The 18292-nt window shown below is 40.8% G+C and overlaps 2 protein-coding genes across 7 annotated transcripts in view; both read left to right on the top strand.

The window, feature by feature from the left end:
• Nucleotides 1-13844, top strand: part of GPR52 (G protein-coupled receptor 52) — a 53379-nt gene extending 39535 nt beyond the window's left edge. Inside the window, exon 2 of the mRNA XM_067001806.1 lies at nt 13727-13844. The gene's annotated coding sequence lies outside the window, so the exon portion shown is untranslated. The remainder of the gene's footprint in view (nt 1-13726) is intronic.
• The window catches only part of RABGAP1L (RAB GTPase activating protein 1 like), a 248438-nt gene that overhangs the window by 124839 nt on the left and 105307 nt on the right, over nt 1-18292 (top strand). For all 6 annotated transcript variants that reach the window (XM_067001789.1, XM_067001790.1, XM_048073418.2 and 3 more), the window contains one exon: nt 13727-13840. In XM_067001789.1, the coding sequence (XP_066857890.1) occupies nt 13727-13840 (114 nt within the window). The remainder of the gene's footprint in view (nt 1-13726; nt 13841-18292) is intronic.

Here is an 18292-nt window from a genome sequence, read left to right as displayed (position 1 = left end):
CTAAAGTTCAATGTGCATCAGCTTTATACTATAGGAGTTACAGAATTCTTGACAGTAGGATTGATGCAATAGTGTAGTATATATTTATAAAAAGGAAAAAAAAACCCTTTTCATCGATCTAATAGCTATAACCAGATTTTACAGAATTCTGTAGTCCGCATAGTGCAAAAGCAATTTCGATTTTCTTTAAAACTGATTTTTATTTATTTAAATGAAGATAAGGTATTTGATTTACAGCTTCCTTTTATGCATCAACAAGAACTAAATATAATCTCTCTGGTACTTCTCTTTTGTCTTCCATCCTTTGTTTTGTTTTATATCCCACGATTTCTTCTTGTTCCTCTCTATTTCACCATCACTTCTTGTCTTCATTTCTGTCCCTTCAGTCTCAGTCTGCTTCTCCCCTGCCCTGTACTTCACTCCCTCCTTGCTGCTTATTGCCCAGTGACTGCTTTGCACAGTGACAGTCTGGCAGAGTTTGTTTTCTTGTTCTGCTGGCCAGCCCATCGTAATCATGTTTGTGAAGCACTCGATGTCATTCAGCCACAGGTTGGAACCTTTCCTGCACCTCAGGCAAATACACATGTAAAGAAGTAACACAATTCGTGTGAAGTATTTAGTCTGGAAAGCCAAGAGAATTAAAAAAAAGGAGGGAGGAAAGTGAAGACAAGGTTACCCCTTCACTGTAACCTTGTCTCTGTCTGTTATCCTTCATTATACAACCAAAATGTGCTCCCAGTTCCATGGCTCTGGGCGATGCCTCTGCAGACAGCAGCTTAACGGGATCTTCCTTGATTTATGAGGAGTCATTTTGCTGGCAGTTTTGAGAAGACTTCAGAAGTCCCAAGAAATTTACTTTCCAGCCAGCCCTGCCGAGCCCTGGGGGAGGATGCTTCCGTGTCTTTCCAGTTTTCTGTCATACCTGACTGGAGGATGCCCGCTTGGTACAGCTTCTGCCTACCACCAAGATCCTTTTAGGTGCTCTTGGAGGTGCTAAGGCTGTGGACGTTACTAAGGCTACTTAATTTTCTGGTGTTCTGTAGGTGGGCTTTGGGTTTTGGTAGACGTTGGTGTAGATGCTGGTGGGTGAGAACTAATTTTGTGTGCAAGCAGCCTTTTTTAAAAAGTGGGGAAATAATCTTCTTTGTGTCAAATGTAATGATCAAGTAACATGGTAAACAAGGCTCCAGAATTATAAAATTGTGTTTAATTGATGATTACCGTTGAAAAATACTGTAAGAAAATATAGTTGACTTCAGAGAACTTTTTTTTGGGGAGTGGGGTGGGGTGGGGAGGGAGGAAGTGTTGTTAATCTTTACCCATTGAGCTTTGCTTAAATATTATGTGGTTTTCAACATGGACGTTACCGTAACTGAGTAACACAGCTGAGCCATGTTTTGACTTTAAATGCATGGAAGGCACTTCTGTAGCTGTAAAAGCAAGTGCTGTTTCATGGTATTTTTCCAGTAATATCCTTTGTGTGAAGGGATTAACATGTTTTTGTGGTTTGTTTTCATTTTATCACTGTGACTTTGTTTTATTCCTCCGTGCCTCATGGTTTTTACTGAAGTGGGCTCATTGCATCTTCTGATGATAAAAATAGCTATTTTCTTGCATCTCATGGTTATTCCTTGTTTCTGATGGGATGGGAAATCATTGATTTTCTATTTGTTTTGCAGATTGGCATGAATGTCAAAGTTGCCAAGAAGGGCAGTGTTGATCCAATTATAATTAGCATATTTAAACAGATTCCTTTTTTTTTTTTTTTTTTTGGTCCTCGGGAATGTATGCACAGACAGAAATTTTGTTCATGTGTTACTTTTGAAAACTAAAGAATTCAGAAAGAGATCTTTGTGAAGTGACAGCATTATCTGTAAACTCAGAAAACCTCCCCATTGTAATCAGAATAATTGGAATAAACTGAACTTAATCATTAAATAAGAGGTAGATGTAGGCTCTGTTGGCTGATTCCAAGGAGAAAGAACAACTGAAGTATCCCTGGAATATAGGCTTATGCCTATACAGCAGCTATATAAAGTGCTTGAGAAACATTCAGATACACTGAGAAGTAGTATATAGAAAACAGATACTATTTGAAACGAAGTTAGGATTATTTTAGTGCACTGTGCTGCCTTTGCATCGTCTGGTCTTTATTGTTATGACCCATATATGACCAGATTAATGCTCTCTAATGTCAGTGCTGTATTGATCTGAATCTTAGGTGGTACTGAATCTAAAGTGAATTTCATTTTCAAACAATAGTAATAAAACAGACCGAAATACAAAGGCAAAAATGGAGCTGCTTTTGGTGATTCACACACAGCCCCATAGGTCCCAATTATTGGCAGAGCTCTATAGTGCGGTCCTTCCTTTGTCATCTGCAGCCGTCACACTGCTGGCTCAGCTGGTAAGAGTGGGACTTAAGGGACTTCAGGGCTTATGCTGAATTAAGGGATTGAAGTAGCCTGAAAATGCTGGTTCTGCTTGTGAATTGCAGGTACAATTAGAAGGAGCTAGTTGATGTGGTCATTTCTAGCCCCCATGCTGGGGGCCAACCAACTGGAAAGCAGCTTGGCAGAAAAAGACCTGGGGGTCCTAGATGGCACCGAGTTGAACATGAGCCAGCCTCAGGCCCTTTTAGCAAAGGAGGCCACTGGTACCCTGCTGCTGCATGAGGAAGGCTGGGGGAGCTCATCCATGTCTCTATCTACCTGCATGGAGGTGCGGAGAGGACAGAGCCAGGCAGCTGCCAGCGGTGCCCAGGGGCAGGCCCAGGGGCAGGGCCCAGCCTGGAGCCCCTCAGGCAGCAGGTCGGGGCCTGGCACAGGCTGCCCACAGAGGCTGGGGGGCTCCTCCTTGAGGGGCTTCCAGAGCCGCCTGGACGTGGGGCTGGGCACCAGCTGGGGGGCCCTGCTGGGGCAGGCCTGGGGGCCCTGCTGCTCTCAGCCAGTCTGGGATTCTGTTATTCTCTTCATTCCAGTATTGGTTCATCTGCAACTGTATTAAAGATTCCTAGTAATACACTCAGATATTGAAAACTCACCATCAGCCTAGGGAGCACCTGCTTAAAGGTACTTTATCAATATGGGGCATTATCAGCAGGTTAAAGCCCCTTCATGCTACATTATAACAGGAGAGGATTCGAGGAAAGGGTTAAAGCAGAACTGTAGCCCCTGTGCGTCAGCATCTCTAGATTGTTTATGTCTAGGATCCATCTTGCAGCAAATTCCAGAGCTGCATTCACAGTACGTGCCACCTGTGGTGACAGTGGTGGCTCAGCAGAGACTTGGGTAAGCACAGTTTCAGCAGCTGTCTTCAGTGTCTGATACACTCAGAAAGACCCGGTGAGGAAATGTACATCAAGTGTTGTCCAAACTGTAGATGAATAGAACGTTATTTCCAGAATTTTATTTAAACAGCAGCAACAAACAGAATAAAATCTTATGTAAATGGTATACTAGCCTTGCATAGTTTTTCCTTTCAGCACAGTGCTGTGCCACCTCCGTAATCACTTCTATGTTAGGAATAAAAGTGCTTGACATATATTAATTGCTTATTTGTGGATATTATCACTCTAGATTTATAAATGAGGAACTTGATGCTCAGAAATTAATACACAAAATTCAGTATATCTACAATTGAATCGGGTTCAGAGGCAGGAATGAAAACCATGTGCTTGTATTTCTGTCCTTTTCCCTAACCATCTGGCTGGCCTTCATCTTCTGCAGTGCACTGTTTCCTGAGGCTGGAATAAAGACTTTAAGATACCATTGAAAAGTGATTTTGGTGTTATATACTCCAAACAAGCTGAAGAGCCTTGTTCTTCAGTGTTCAAGTCTGATATGAATGCTGAGTGATACAAAGGGCTGTCAGTGAAACCATCAGGTGTTGTATTTCTTATACAAAGAACAGAAAAGATTAATGTGTAATGGCACTGTTGGTCTTAATAGTTCTGGGAGATGAGTGGTTCGCAGAAGTCCATGCTTCAAAATAACAGGGCACCTTCACAGGAAAATGTAAAGGCAGTGTTATCATAGCAAGTATTAGAATGAATGCATCTGGGATATCAAATGATTAGCGTGTAGCTGTCATCAGGGAGAGGATCTGGGATGTAACTGAATTGATGCTTTTTCTTACCGGAAACATTGCAATTGACCATGGGTCTTGCTGAAGGGTTTCTGTGTGGATTATTGGAAGAACCCCATTGTTTAAGAAAATGAGAGACACATACTTCCTTTTTCAAGAAAAAATATGCGCACTTCAACTGCAATCTTAAGCATTTTAAAATCTTTGTATGTGTAGTGCTCCAAGGCATTTCCTCCTGGTAAAAAAACAAAACAAAACAAAACAAAAAAACCCGAACAAAACAGGAACACTGAACCAGATAAACTTACTTGATATTACAGCATCTTCTCTTTATATATTTATATATTATATATATATATAATATTTTGCCAGCAGCAAGCCCTGCAGATGCCAAAGGTAGCATGGGTTGAGAGGCCTGGTGTGGCTATGAATTTTATTAGAATTCTTTCTTAGGCCTGGCATCGTTCATCAGGCAAAGGAGAAGTCAACCAACTCTGGAAAGCAACAGATTCCTTAAAATCTTACTGGGACCAGTTGCATTGATCATATCATCTTTTGATTGACGAAAGTAGGTTTAATTTCAGAATTTGTAAAAACATGCTGAAAGAGATGCTGACTACATAGACATCTACTTGGTCAGTGATGCTGCAGATGAATCTTGTAAGAACTAGGTTTTTAAATGAGTTTACTTTTTAAAAATGTCTTTTTAGCTAGTAACTGTATTTCTCTTTCTTATGTGTCTTGTAGTGAAGATTTCAAGGCACTTAATAAAATTGAGCAAAGTTTTGTAGCACCAGCAAAGGTAGATATATATATGAGTCTAGGATTCACGTATACTGCCTTTCTGATTTTATGTAAACAGTTTCAACTTAGTCTTTCACAGCCATCTGCCAAAGGTGCAGTTCAGTATTGCCTGTTAGAAGCAGGCTTACCTGCTTCTGGAAATTACCCAGTGAGTTGGTGGTAGAGTTGGGAATATTTGAATTTCAAATTACAGATTAATCACAAAAACAGTTTTTCTAGCCTTTACAAATAGAATTGCATCTCTAGCAGAGGAGACATAAGCAAAAACCAGATCTAAAAATAAGCAAACCAGAAGGAACTTGGACAAAATTAACTTGCTACATAAATATGTTTGTGGATTACATTTTTTCTTGTCTTTTAAGGAGGTAGTGCCTATACACTTTTCTAAGATAAGAGGTGAACTACTGGTGAATAACCTGGATAACATGTCTTTCACCTGGTCTAATTGTTCTTCATATCCTCTGCAGAGGTGAACTTTCCTAAGTAATAACTATTAAAAACAAGAATAAGACAAAATCCACTGCTTAAAAAATTCTCTTCACCTTTTAACAGAAGTGTTTGATATCATTTTTGCTTAAGATTGTCTGACACAAATAAAGCCCCAAACCTAATAAAATCAAAATTGAAATGCTGTCATATCTACAAATAGATGCACATGGCCCTTCATGCCAACTGTACATCATATGGAAAAGAAACAAACGCAAAGCCATCTGCTTATGTACAGAGTTCCTTATATCTTGTGGGAGATCAGGGAGCTTTCAAGATAAGTATTCAAAGGAAACTGACTTCACAGCTTACCATGCCAATGGCAAAAATTTGATCTCTTGCCTGGTAGTACAAACAGCATTTTTCTTTTGACATTTTTCAGAAAGGATATGGCAGAGGAAATAGAATAAATTATCTATCAGTCGCATACCGGAGAGAGACAGTGTAAAGAACAAGGAAAGGAAAATAAAACACAAAGATAGTAAAGGTTGTGGAAAGTCTTTGTTTTGGAGAACGAGTGAGCGCATGCAGAATGGGTATTTTGTAGCTGATCTAATATTGCTGTGATTTGTTACAGAAAAATGTCATCTGGTCTGTGACTGATTGATGGCTCAACCCTGTTAAGATCTGAGCTGCTTCTGCCTTACCTGTGAGAATGCTACAATAGCATGTCCTTTTTTATAGCCGCATATAGAATAATAGTTGCATTTATGCCGAGGAGAAAAGAGAGACTGACGCTACATTCAGTTCTAGGTTTGAGCTGCCAGAAGCACAGGTCTGCTCAGGCTGGAGCTACTGATGGGGCCCCAGATCCAACAGGGCTGCTGGGTCATTCTGCTTGGGGAAAGCAGTTTTGCCCAAGCAATGCAGCGGTAAGGAGTCACAATTTGCAAAGTGCAGTTGACCAATGTATTTACTGAGCTAACCTAAACGTTATGTTCATGTCAGATATCTTGATATGTGCCTTTTTTTTAAAGTCTCTACAGAGTAATCCTCTGCTTTTTTCTCAGTTTGCTTCTTTGTTAATTAGTACTCTTGTGTGTTTTCTGCTCTCTGCTGAATAAAAGCTGATGATGATAGAAATACCTATTTATAGAAAAGAGCTGAACTACAAGGTATATATTACAAAAATGCTACAGAAGAACTGAGCATAAGCCAAACCTCTTTTATTGACTGTTTTTAAAAGGAAGAGCTATTGATTTTTTCCCCCAGATATTTATTGGTAAAGAACCTGGGATTTTGTTGGATCACACTTCTACTGGGAGGGCTATAATGTGTATGGAAAATGATGAGAGAAAGGGGTTGATGATATTTCATAGATATATCATCTATCAGCAGTCATGGTCATCCAGAGAGTTCCCAGATGACTGGAGAGTTGCTAACGTGACACCCATCTATAAAAAGGCTCGTAAGGAGGACCTGGGGAACTACAGGCCTGTCAGCCTGACCTCGGTGCCAGGAAAGGTGATGGAACAGGTCATCTTGACTGCAATTACGCAGCACGTGCAGGACAACCATTTCATTGTGTAACCCTGTGCCTTACTATAAACCATTCAAGTCAGGATTTGAGGATGAAGTTATTATTTTCCGATTTGGCATTTCTGTAGGACTCATCACTGCAGTATTTCTGCACTTCAGATGTTAATTGATTTCCACAACACCCCACTGAGATGGGGAATTATTATTAACCAGGGAAATGGAGCACAAGGAGATTGAGGTCAGAAGTACTGCTCAGTTTGAGTGCCAGGTTTGAGACACCTGTGACCTGGTTTATTGTTTTTCTTAGTATTCACATAAAACTTTTGAAGCAACACTCCTTCCTTTCATTGCATTGTAAGTGATTCTGCATTTCGCCATACCGAGTCCACAGCAGTAACACAGGCAGATATGTAATAAGGAAAACTCAACCAACGACTTGCAATTTTTCTTGTGGAAGCTGTATGCCTGTTTTCACATAAGAATTTAAGGGCATAAGTGGGGAAAGGATCTGTATGTTAACAACCAGCATCAAGAGGCCATGCCCTGAGAGATTTTTCTGTCTTCATTGCATTCTTCTGGCACATACCATTCGTATCCTCCAGCTCTTACAATAAAGGAAAGCAAGGCAGGAGGCACTTATACCACATAAGCCAAAATCCATCTCCAGAATAGGTGCTCTCAGGACAATACATGAGCAGGAATCTTGTTTGAAGTGTCTAAAGTGTTCTTAATTAAAACATAATTCCTGATATATATACACAGTGATTGCCCTATATTTCTTACTTATAGCCTTAATTTTCTTTTACTGTTTATTTTAATGTAAATAGCTTTCTTCCTCTGTATTTCTATTTCAGTCTGCCTTCTGGCATCCTACGTCCACACTCAGTGGCGTCTCAATAGTGCAAAACAACAGCAGTGTCGACGAGTCAGTATATCAGTACAGTTGCTTCACAGTTGCAGAAGTTCAGCTGTTTTAAAGTGTGACGACTCAAAATAGAGAACATGTTCAGTAGGATGTCAGCTGTCATAAAGTTGACATATGAAGATAATTCTTTTCCTCAGTAGAATATTGTTTCTCTGAGTTGGCAGCGCAGAAATGATTATTAGAAGTGAGAAAGATCGTTAGAACTCTTCATGCTTTGATAGCCATCTCACCTTATCTTTTTTTTTCATAAGAAATTAACTAATCATGACTTTCAGAAGAATAAAAACCGTCTCTGAAAGCCTGAATTAGGATAAGGGTAAACTCATCTGCGGTGGTACTCCTGAGAACAGGGCTATAAATGAATTCTGTTTGAAAAAAGGCAGAAAAATTAACAATTTTTTGTAGATAGATATATTTTAGTAGTAGTTCTACACTGATCTTATCTCCGGACCTTTTTTTTTTTTTTTTAAACTCATGGTTTTGTAGTATTTCAGATGGATGTTGTCTTTAGAGAAAAATTTCATTCTGTCTTTTATTTTAAATTTCATTTTGTGTCCATTTAGTTTCCAGTTATTTTCCCCTAGCTTTTTAGACGTGTCTGTTCTTACTGATGAATGAAGCCTCTGCTTCAGAATCCTTCCAAGTCAGTAAAAGTGAATTTGTATTTGGGCCTTTACACAGATATTTTGTGGTCCTCCCGTGGACATCTACGCTGGCAGCTTTTATGTGCTCACAGTTAAGGAAAAGACAGAAGTACAGGGAAGTAAAACATCATCTGCCTGCAGGACAGGAAAAAGATGGGTGTGGTGGACAGAGAGGCCCTCCTCTGACTTTCTTTCAAATGCCTGCATCTTTGCAAACTTGTGCGGAAGAATGAATAGGAAAATTGTTTATATGAGAAAATGTGACTTTATTATAAAGACACAAGTATAAAATAGAAGGGTTTTCCAAAGAGTGACTTGTTTACTGCCAATTGTAAGAAAAAGAGAAGGTGCTGAACCAAGATATTGATTCTTTATCATGTATATTTTTATGGGAGTTTTCATAGGTGTCTTTCACTGTTCATGCTGTGAAGCTTATAAATTTCAGGTAGTATCATTAACAGTCACCATGAACCACCTAGAAACTGGAGGAACTGAAGTTTTTAAACATCATTCTTAAGGCTAATTGAGACTGTGCCACTTGATAAAGGGTATTTTAGGCAGTGCATTACAATTACTTTGCAGTGGTCAACAGCACAGCACTGTTACAGAGGTCTGTGCTCTCACAGGAGTTTTGTTTGCTTCTGCATCTCTCAAAGACTGGGGTTGGCCTCGTTCAGAGTGCAGGTGCTGGGGTGAGTGGAACCACAGGGGTCCCCTTCTCCTTGGAGAGCATGCCTACAGCAGGATGGTCAGTCCTGGGAGGTGTTCATGGGCAGTCAGAGGGATCGGACATCAGGGATTCAGACTGTAGTGGGATTGTTCTCACAGCAGTATTTCTAGCACAGACCTGTTTCCAGACTGAAATGTGGAGCATTGATATGAGAGCACCGAGTTGCCGTCCTCGCTGTGGGTCCTGAAGTTTTGTTCGCTGCAGCAGTACCTGACCAGGTGGCCCCACATGGTATGGGAAGCTCAGCAGGTTGTTACAGCAGGCCTGGTAACTGTTCTGTGCCGGTAGGTCTTAAATGCTGCTCAAGGCAATTCCTAGGAATGTCACCAACCTGTCAGACCTGTCGGAGGGGGGAAGACTGCCATTATTTAGCTGCTCTTGTGGTTAGAAGCCAAGTAAATGAAAATACTCATTAAAAAAGTCTGCTTAGAGAGCTACTCATTATTAAACATTTATTATTATTCCTTGTTTTGTTGCATGTGATTTAGACTGCGTGGTTAGTTTCAGTCGCTAATAGTTGCGTGATGCTTAGAGATCTTGCAAGTCCTGATGGTAACCTGGTGAAAGCACAAAAGCATGTTTATTTTCTCCGGCTGTAGCAGCAAGTGTAATAAAAACACCTCCTCTCTGCAAGCTTTCCTCTTCTCAGCACATAACAACATGCCTGGTATTTTACAAAATACAGATTGTGTCGTTGCCTTGTGCTAAAGATGTTACTGTCAAGCAAAGGGAGAGCAACAGTTGAGATCACTGAAAATTAGGGTGTCAGAAACGGAACATTCAGGATAGCAAAGATTCACAGAAGACATGAACTTCAGGGGGAAAGTGGGGAGAGGAAAGAGGAAGACTGCTGTGTGCAACACCGGAGGATTGGGCTGGGTCCAGGGGGTGTGGAGGAAGGATGGAGCTGTGGCGTAACATGGCGAGTTGGGAACCCCAAAGGAACTGAAGACGCAGAAGGGAACAGAAGATTACTCAAAGGAGTGCTGGTAGAAAACAAGTTAATGCCACATTTGCGCTTGTTGCAACTCTAGCTATTTTCTTAGCTGCCATGGGAGTGAATGGAGGAACAAAACCACATGATTTCCTTGAGCTTAGGAAAAAAAAGAGGGTTTATGATCTTTGGAAAAGAGGGCGGGCCACTCAGGAGGACTGTAAGGATGTTGTAAGGATGTGCAGGGACAAAATTAGAAAGGCCAAAGCTCATCTGGAGCTCAATCTGGCTACTGCTGTTAAAGATAACAGAAAATGTTTTTGTAAATACATTAACACGAAAAGGAGGACTAAAGATAATCTCCATCCTTTACTGGATGCGGGGGGAAACTTAGTGACGAGAGATGAGGAAAGGCTGAGGTGCTTAATGCCTTCTTTGCCTCAGTCTTTAGCGGCAAGACCAGTTGTTCTCTAGATACCCAGTACCCTGAGCTGGTGGAAGGGTATGGGGAGCAGAGTGTGGCCCTCACAGTCCATGAGGAAATGGTTGGCGACCTGCTACAGCTCTTAGATGTACACAAGTCGATGGGGCTGGATGGGATCCACCCGAGGGTACTGAGAGAACTGGCGGAAGAGCTGGCCAAGCCGCTTTCCATCATTTATCGGCAGTCCTGGCTATCAGGGAAGGTCCCAGTCGACTGGCGGCTAGCAAATGTGATGCCCATCTACAAGAAGGGCCGCAGGGCAGACCCAGGAGACTATAGGCCTGTTAGTTTGACCTCAGTGCCAGGGAAGCTCATGGAGCAGGTTATATTGAGTGTCGTCACGCGGCACTTGCAGGGCAACCAGGCGATCAGGCCCAGTCAGCATGGGTTTATGAAAGGCAGGTCCTGCTTGATGAACCTGATCTCCTTCTATGATGAAGTGACGCGCTTAGTGGATGAGGGAAAGGCTGTGGATGTGGTCTACCTTGATTTCAGTAAGGCTTTTGACACTGTTTCCTACAGCATTCTCCTCAAGAAACTGGCTGCTCATGGCTTGGACTGGCATACACTTCATTGGGTTAAAAACTGTCTGGGTAGGCAGGCCCAAAGAGTCGTGGTGAATGAAGTTAAATCCAGTTGGAGGCCGGTCACTAGTGGAGTCCCCCAGGGCTCAGTACTGGGGCCAGTTCTCTTTAATATCTTTAGTGATGATCTGGATGAAGGGATCGAGTGCGCCCTCAGTAAGTTTGCAGACAACACCAAGTTAGGTGCGTGTGTCGATCTGCTCGAGGGTAGGAAGGCTCTGCAGGAGGATCTGGATAGGCTGGGCCCATGGGCCGAGGCCAGTTGTATGAGGTTCAACAAGGCCAAGTGCCGGGTCCTGCACCTGGGGCACAACAACCCCAAGCAGCGCTACAGGCTGGGAGATGAGTGGCTGGAAAGCTGCCTGGCTGAGAGGGACCTGGGAGTATTGGTTGATAGTCGGCTGAATATGAGCCAGCAGTGTGCTCAGGTGGCCAAGAAGGCCAACAGCATCCTGGCTTGTATAAGAAGCAGTGTGGCCAGCAGGGCTAGGGAGGTGATTGTCCCCCTGTACTCGGCTCTGGTGAGGCCGCACCTCGAGTACTGTGTTCAGTTTTGGGCCCCTCACTCTAAGAAGGACATCAAGGCCCTGGAGCATGTTAACAGAAGGGCAACAAAGCTGGTGAGGGGTCTGGAGAACAAGTTTTACGAGGAGCAGCTGAGGGAGCTGGGCTTGTTCAGCCTGGAGAAGAGGAGGCTCAGGGGAGACCTCATCGCTCTCTATAGACCTCATCGCTAAGGTACCTTAAAGTAGGCTGTAGCAAGGTAGGGGTTGGTCTATTCTCCCATGTGCCTGGTGACAGGACAGGGGGGAATGGGCTAAAGTTGCGCCAGGGGAGGTTTAGGTTGGATAGTAGGAAGAACTTCTTTACCGAAAGGGTTGTTAGGCTGCCCAGGGAAGTGGTTGAGTCACCATCCCTGGAGGTCTTTAAAAGATGTTTAGATGTAGAGCTTAGTGATATGGTTTAGTGGAGGACTTGTTCGTGTTAGGTCAGAGGTTGGACTAGGTGATCTTGGAGGTCTCTTCCAACCTGGACGATTCTGTGATTCTGTGATTTTGATCTTTTGGGTTTTCAGGTTTCCATCTCTGGGGCAGCTGGGAGCTGCTTACTTCATGGAGTCACAGGCTTGCAGAAGGATTTGGGTTGGAAGGGACCTCAAAGATCATCTAATTCCCCCCCTGCCATGGGCAGGGGCACCTCCTGCTGGAGCAGGTTGCCAGGGGCCCCATCAGCCTGGCCTTGGGCACTTGCAGGCAACTGCCTTATTGCGCAGCGTAGGTACTCTGTAGGGCCTTTATGGGATTAGGAAACCACCTAAACCTGGGAGATTACCTGGTTGCTGACTCCAGCAGGTTAAAAACTTTTGTGGAGAGTCCTGGATTACAAACTGCGATCTGAGGGCTTCTCTATGGTAAACGGATGTATTTTGTTCTCAAGATAAAAGTGCGTATAAAGGATTTCTTTTCTAAGTCGCATGTGTGGATTCTGTTGGTTTTTCCTTTAGTATTACAAAGGTAATAAAGTAAAGCAGTGTTTGGTATTTACTGACCTAAAGGTACTATCTCCTATGGAGAGTAACTGGAACCCGAAGATAATGGATTAGCTGCTGCAGTTCCAGCTCTGACACTTTGATATCACTTCCTCATACACACAGTAGTATTTCTCAGCTCTTTTTGCAATGATTTCCAGCTTTTCATAGCAATACAGTGTTGTAAGCAATTACTTCTTTATCTACAGAAGCAGGTATGGCTAGAGATAAATTCAGTTGCCTAAACAAGGGCATTCGGTGTCATTTTAGATGTATGTGGGTATGCAGATCGTCCATGTAGAGCTTGCAGAGATGATGCAGCACTTACAGGAGACTTGTATCCTTCTGCAGTAGCAGCTGCTTATCAGGAAAGGTATTTTAGGGCTTCTAAAATGGCATTTGACACACATGTTTAGGCACCTGAACTTATCCCTAGTTGCTTGTCAATGTAAAAATGAAATTAAATGCTATTGAAGGTGTTCTAATAGCAAGGAGGATATGAGATTTACCTGAAAGTATAACATTTTCTTGTACTATTTCTGGTTTTGTTCTCTTAAAGACCACTTAACGATGGACTTTGAACATTTCTAAGTAATAGTTCTAATTTGTAATTAACACGGTTTTTATGGTAGATTGATATACATTTATACTGATATGAATATACTTATTCGTTTACTCTGAGCCTTTGAGAGACAGTCTGATTTTCTTTTTTTACTTGTAGAGAAATACAGTAAGCATATGTTCTGTAGGAAAAATGCACCTACAATTAAATAACCAGTCATTTTCTATGAGTTCTGAAGTTGAACTGCAAGCCTGGAGGGCAGAAAACATGCCACGTTGCTCTTGTTAAACTGTCAAATTATTACTGCGTTCGAAACTAGAAGCTTTTCAGTTTCTTCCCAAAGCATTTTTGGAGTATGAGTCAGTCAGTAAAGCAGTTATCTAACGTAACCACGTCGACTGCACATAGATTTTTATGTTCTGTTTGTTTAATTACACTGTTACCAAGCCAATATTTTGGGATTTTTCTCTCATTTTACAGGATTCTGCTCAAGAGAGTGTCATCACACGAGATATTCATCGTACGTTTCCAGCACATGATTATTTCAAAGATACAGAAGGAGACGGTCAGGAATCTCTATACAAAATCTGTAAGGTACAGTCAGTACTCTGAATTTTCAAGTGTTCATGTTTTGCTGTGATTGTATTTTGCCCTGCTAACCTTGTTCTGATCGAAATCACTAATCAATACAATTTTAACACTTTACTTAGATGTATGTGAAGAATAGTACTATCCTGAAGTAATTTTCGTAACTTAGCATTTTGTATCTCCTAAGATGCACGTGAGAAGCGTTGAGGCTCACGTGAGTTTTACTGACAGGCAGCTTGCTATCAGAGGGCTGTTTCAGTAGAAGAATGGTGGATCAAAACTTTTTTCTCCCTCCTGGCAGAGAGGATTTCAGAGGAAGAGAAGTCCACAGAGCAAACTTTGCAATTAGGTTAAGCAGGAATATCTCTGAGATAATTATCTAGAGAACAAGTTAGCTGACCTTTCCACAACTGATTTCTGTATATAGCTTTTCACTTACATTTTTCAGAGCACCTCTGATCAAGGAAAAGTCTAATGTTTTTCAATTTAAGTATAGGGAAGGTGAAGTACTAAGTGAACAGATTTGGCCAGGCTATACAGACAGACTTTTGTTGCTCAGGAGGGATCCAGAAGGTAGAATATTGCAGCTAGATAGGTAATTCTCTTGCTGTCAGATTTTATTGTGTTTTTGGCAGTCAGTTTTTGTTTTACATTTTTTTCTACATGTAGAAAAAATGATTGCCTCAGATAAAGACATTGCTACTGCTCTTCTTTTCCTTATTACTCTGTTTCCTCCTCCAGCTGATTTATAGACAGAAATGATGGAGTTGTCATAACAAGTAGACATAAGTGTCCTGCCTTTGGGGTGGGTATATTGATACGTATTCCTGTTCTTCAGATAAATTATATGGTGATACAGTCTGCTATTCAAACAGTAATTTGGACAACTGTTAAAAATAGCTGCTTAGGTTACATGTATTGAAGTTCGTTGTCCTAAATAATCCACATAAAAAAAATTAAAAATAAGAAAAGAAAAGAGCAGGGAGGACTTTGGACCAGTTATATTGATTTCTCACTAATCCTGGAGGGCTTTGAAAAGAAAAACTAGGATGGGTAGGTAATTATGGGCTTGTCAGTTTGCTATCAGTTAAGTGAAAAATGATGGAATGGCATTCAGCTTATCAAGAATTAAATGTGAGAAGTATATTATAATGAATGCCTGTGAGTTTATTGAAAATAGATCTTGACAAGTTAACAAAAAAAGGAAATAAGATTTTCTTTGGTGAAGGCAATTTTATCACAATTCTGTAGAACATGTAGTCTGATGCAATGCAAAAAAAATCATAAACACTGGACTAGTTAGAATACGAATAAAATACACATTAAAGAATTAAAAACTGACTAACAGGTTGCTAAACGTAGCAGCATGGAATTAAATGTGTTTCAAACAAGGCGTCATGAAGATCTCTTGTTTATTTGATGTTCTCTTCTTAGTCACCTAAAAGAAAACAGAAAAATCATTTCTGATAAAGATTTGTAGGTGACACGGAGAAGGGAATGGTAAATAATGAAGTGTAGAAGGATGTGTATGTAGATGAAGCTTAGGTAGGAATAGAATCACTTGAGCAACTCAGTCTTTTACAGTTGCTGCAGCTGCTTTTCATTACTGTGTCCAGAATTAGACGACTACTGCTAAATTGGAAAGAATCTGTAGAAGTTCCATGCCAAGGATGAACTTGATAACATTCTTTGGAAAGAAAATCTCATTCTCATGAATGGGTAGCTCAGCTTATTTTGTTTAATAAAGAGAAGATAAAGGAAGGAATCTGTTTGAACTAGAAGTGACTTAGCAGACTTTTCTGTCTAGCAGACAGCTTCATAGAGGCAGAGATTTCCATCCTTTCTGGGTTGTCTGTAGCAAAAATGAAGAATTGTACTTGTCTCCCAAAGCCAGGGCTTTTCCTGCCCTCCGGGCCTCTACTTCTGCAGAGAAAGGAGCTGCAGATGTTGCTTCTCTCACCCTCAGGTTTCTGGAAGAGCCTAGATCAGAGTCCACCAGCATGTGCATCAGGTTGAGGACTGCTTTTCCCTCGAAACATTCTCTATCTGCAGTCAAATCACCTCTACCATTTTGCCACTCTCTATTTATATGAACAGGTTCTGCGTAGCGTCTTTGCAATCAGCTTTTGATTTACTACTCTGAGCAGCTTTGTATCATCGCCAGACTTTGTTTCTATGCTATTTTTTGTGTTCTGTATGATTTGTGAATATTTTCAGCAGCATCAGACCTAGCATGTATTTCTGTAAGATTCTGCAAGAGACTTCACCTTCGTTCTGTGGGCGAAAACTGACTGTTTATTCCTTCCCTTGATTTCCTATCCTTTAATCAATTATTTGAGTCTTCTTCTGTGGCAGCTGAGTTTCCTAAAAAGTCTTTGGGAAGGAATCTTGTTGAATGTCTTTTAAAAATCCCTGTATACTATACTGACTGCCTTATTCTTTTATGTACTCATTGGTTCCTTCAAAGAAGGATTTGTGAAGCATTGCTTCCTGGTATAACAGCCATATTGAATATTCAACATTGAATTATTCATAAGTTTACTGCTTTTCTTCTTGCCAGTTTCTACCTACTTGCCAGTATGGAGATGAGGCTTAACTGCAAAGTGTATTTCTAGGCAGCCCCTTTTCCTCATACTTGTACAGTTTTCTTAAATGGTGACGGCTTTGTTCTGCAAATGACCCGTCTAGGGCTGTGTCTAGCTGGACCTTGAGTTTATGATTGACTTGGTGAGTTTTAGAGGAATATTGTTAAAAACTAATTAATTTCCTTATAAAGTTGTCATTCCATTGGCTGCTTTATGTTACTGGAATAACTTCCATCAGAGGTGCTAACGCACTCACACCTTTCTTCTGACATGGCAACAGGATATTTGAAGAATGGCATAGCTGAATGAGGCTAGAAGAGGGACTACCCTCCCTCCTCAAGTGGGAGGGTAAAGAGCTGAAGAGCATTTTCTCCGTGCCCCACTGGAAAGAGGGATGATCTGAGCAGTCAGATAAAAAGGAAAAGCATTAAAAGCTCACTGCCTCATTTGAACGGGTCTGTCAGTTCTAGTTCCATCTCTTAGTCTCTTCTTCAGAACAGTAGGAAATCAGGAAAGATGGAAACTTCTTCAGTTGCATAACATTTATGTGACAAAGTATCTAAAAATAAACTTTAAGGCTGACAGTGGTGATAAGGAATGAAAAGAATTCCAGATCGGAGATTTCACTTGAGGACATCTCATAAGCTAGATTTTACAGAGCAAGCATCTTCAGGAAATACTTACATTTCTTGCACACTTTCTGTTCAAATACCATGAAAATTCAAGCTATATTTAAAGAGTTCATTCGCTGTGTTACAAAGCATAACAACAGTACTCCCGACCTCCTTCTATGCTCGCATACGTAGTTAACAGCTCTATCCTTCAGGCAGTCAAGGTGTGTGGCAGAAAGCGTCCTCTTGAGTTTCGGACGGTACGCAGTGCACAATGTAACGCAAGATATGTTTTCTCTAATTTTTTGATTAAAGTAACTCCTCTTTGATAAACAACCACTGTGATGTTAATAGCAGGAACTGAATATGTTGCCGGGTAATCAATTTGTCTAGGTTAATAATCTTACTGGACAAACTGAGAAAATTATATACAATACTTCTGTGTTTTTCTGAAAGTGGTTGAATAATTTTTCAGAGATTCAGAGTTGGTGTCAGTGTTTTCCAATGAAAAAGGCATAATGGAAAGCTATGAATCATTTGTATCATGATGTATTTTTGTTACCGAGTACTTATCTCCTTGCTTTATCAAATTTGTAGCTTTTTCTTAAACCCAGTCATACTTGCCTGGGATCAGTGTGATTTTTGGCTTGAAAAGAGACACTGCATTTCGGTAGTTGTCACAATGTCTGTTTGTTGATACCCAGATTAGCAGAGGGAATGATAAACTGTTTTTCTAGCAAAGCTATTACTTTACTTTCTTTGCTGTGTAATTGAAATGCGAAAATGTCTTTGAATTGCTCTTTTGTGACCAGTAGCTTCTGTATCGTGCTAAGCAACAAATGATGGATTACTCTGGGCTCATCCTCCAGCATGGCAGAACTGCTGCCGAATGCCGTCCTGTCAACTGTTTTGTTGTGGTTTTTTTTTTTTCATTTTCACTTAGTTGCAGCACGTTCTTTCATATGATGACCCCTTTTCTGCATGCACGTGCTCTTCTACATTTCTCAATATTTTCTTAGTATCTCTTCAAGTTTACAAATGAGCAGTTTAAGTATTTGTCCCCTTTGGTTTAATTACTTGTCAGAGAGCAGATCTATTTCATTGCTGTAGCAGTCTATTGTATTTTAGAATATACATAGGAGCATAAACAGAATCTGTTAAGAATCATTTTTCATCTATTTTTAGTTGTTTATTTTCTTCACTCCTGGATTGAAGAGCAATTTTAGTAAATATTGTTTCTTGTTTCACGCAAAGGATTTTTA

This window comes from Anser cygnoides, chromosome 8, assembly GCF_040182565.1.
Source record: "Anser cygnoides isolate HZ-2024a breed goose chromosome 8, Taihu_goose_T2T_genome, whole genome shotgun sequence".
NCBI lineage: Eukaryota > Metazoa > Chordata > Aves > Anseriformes > Anatidae > Anser > Anser cygnoides.
This window is presented reverse-complemented; position numbering and strand designations above follow the sequence as displayed.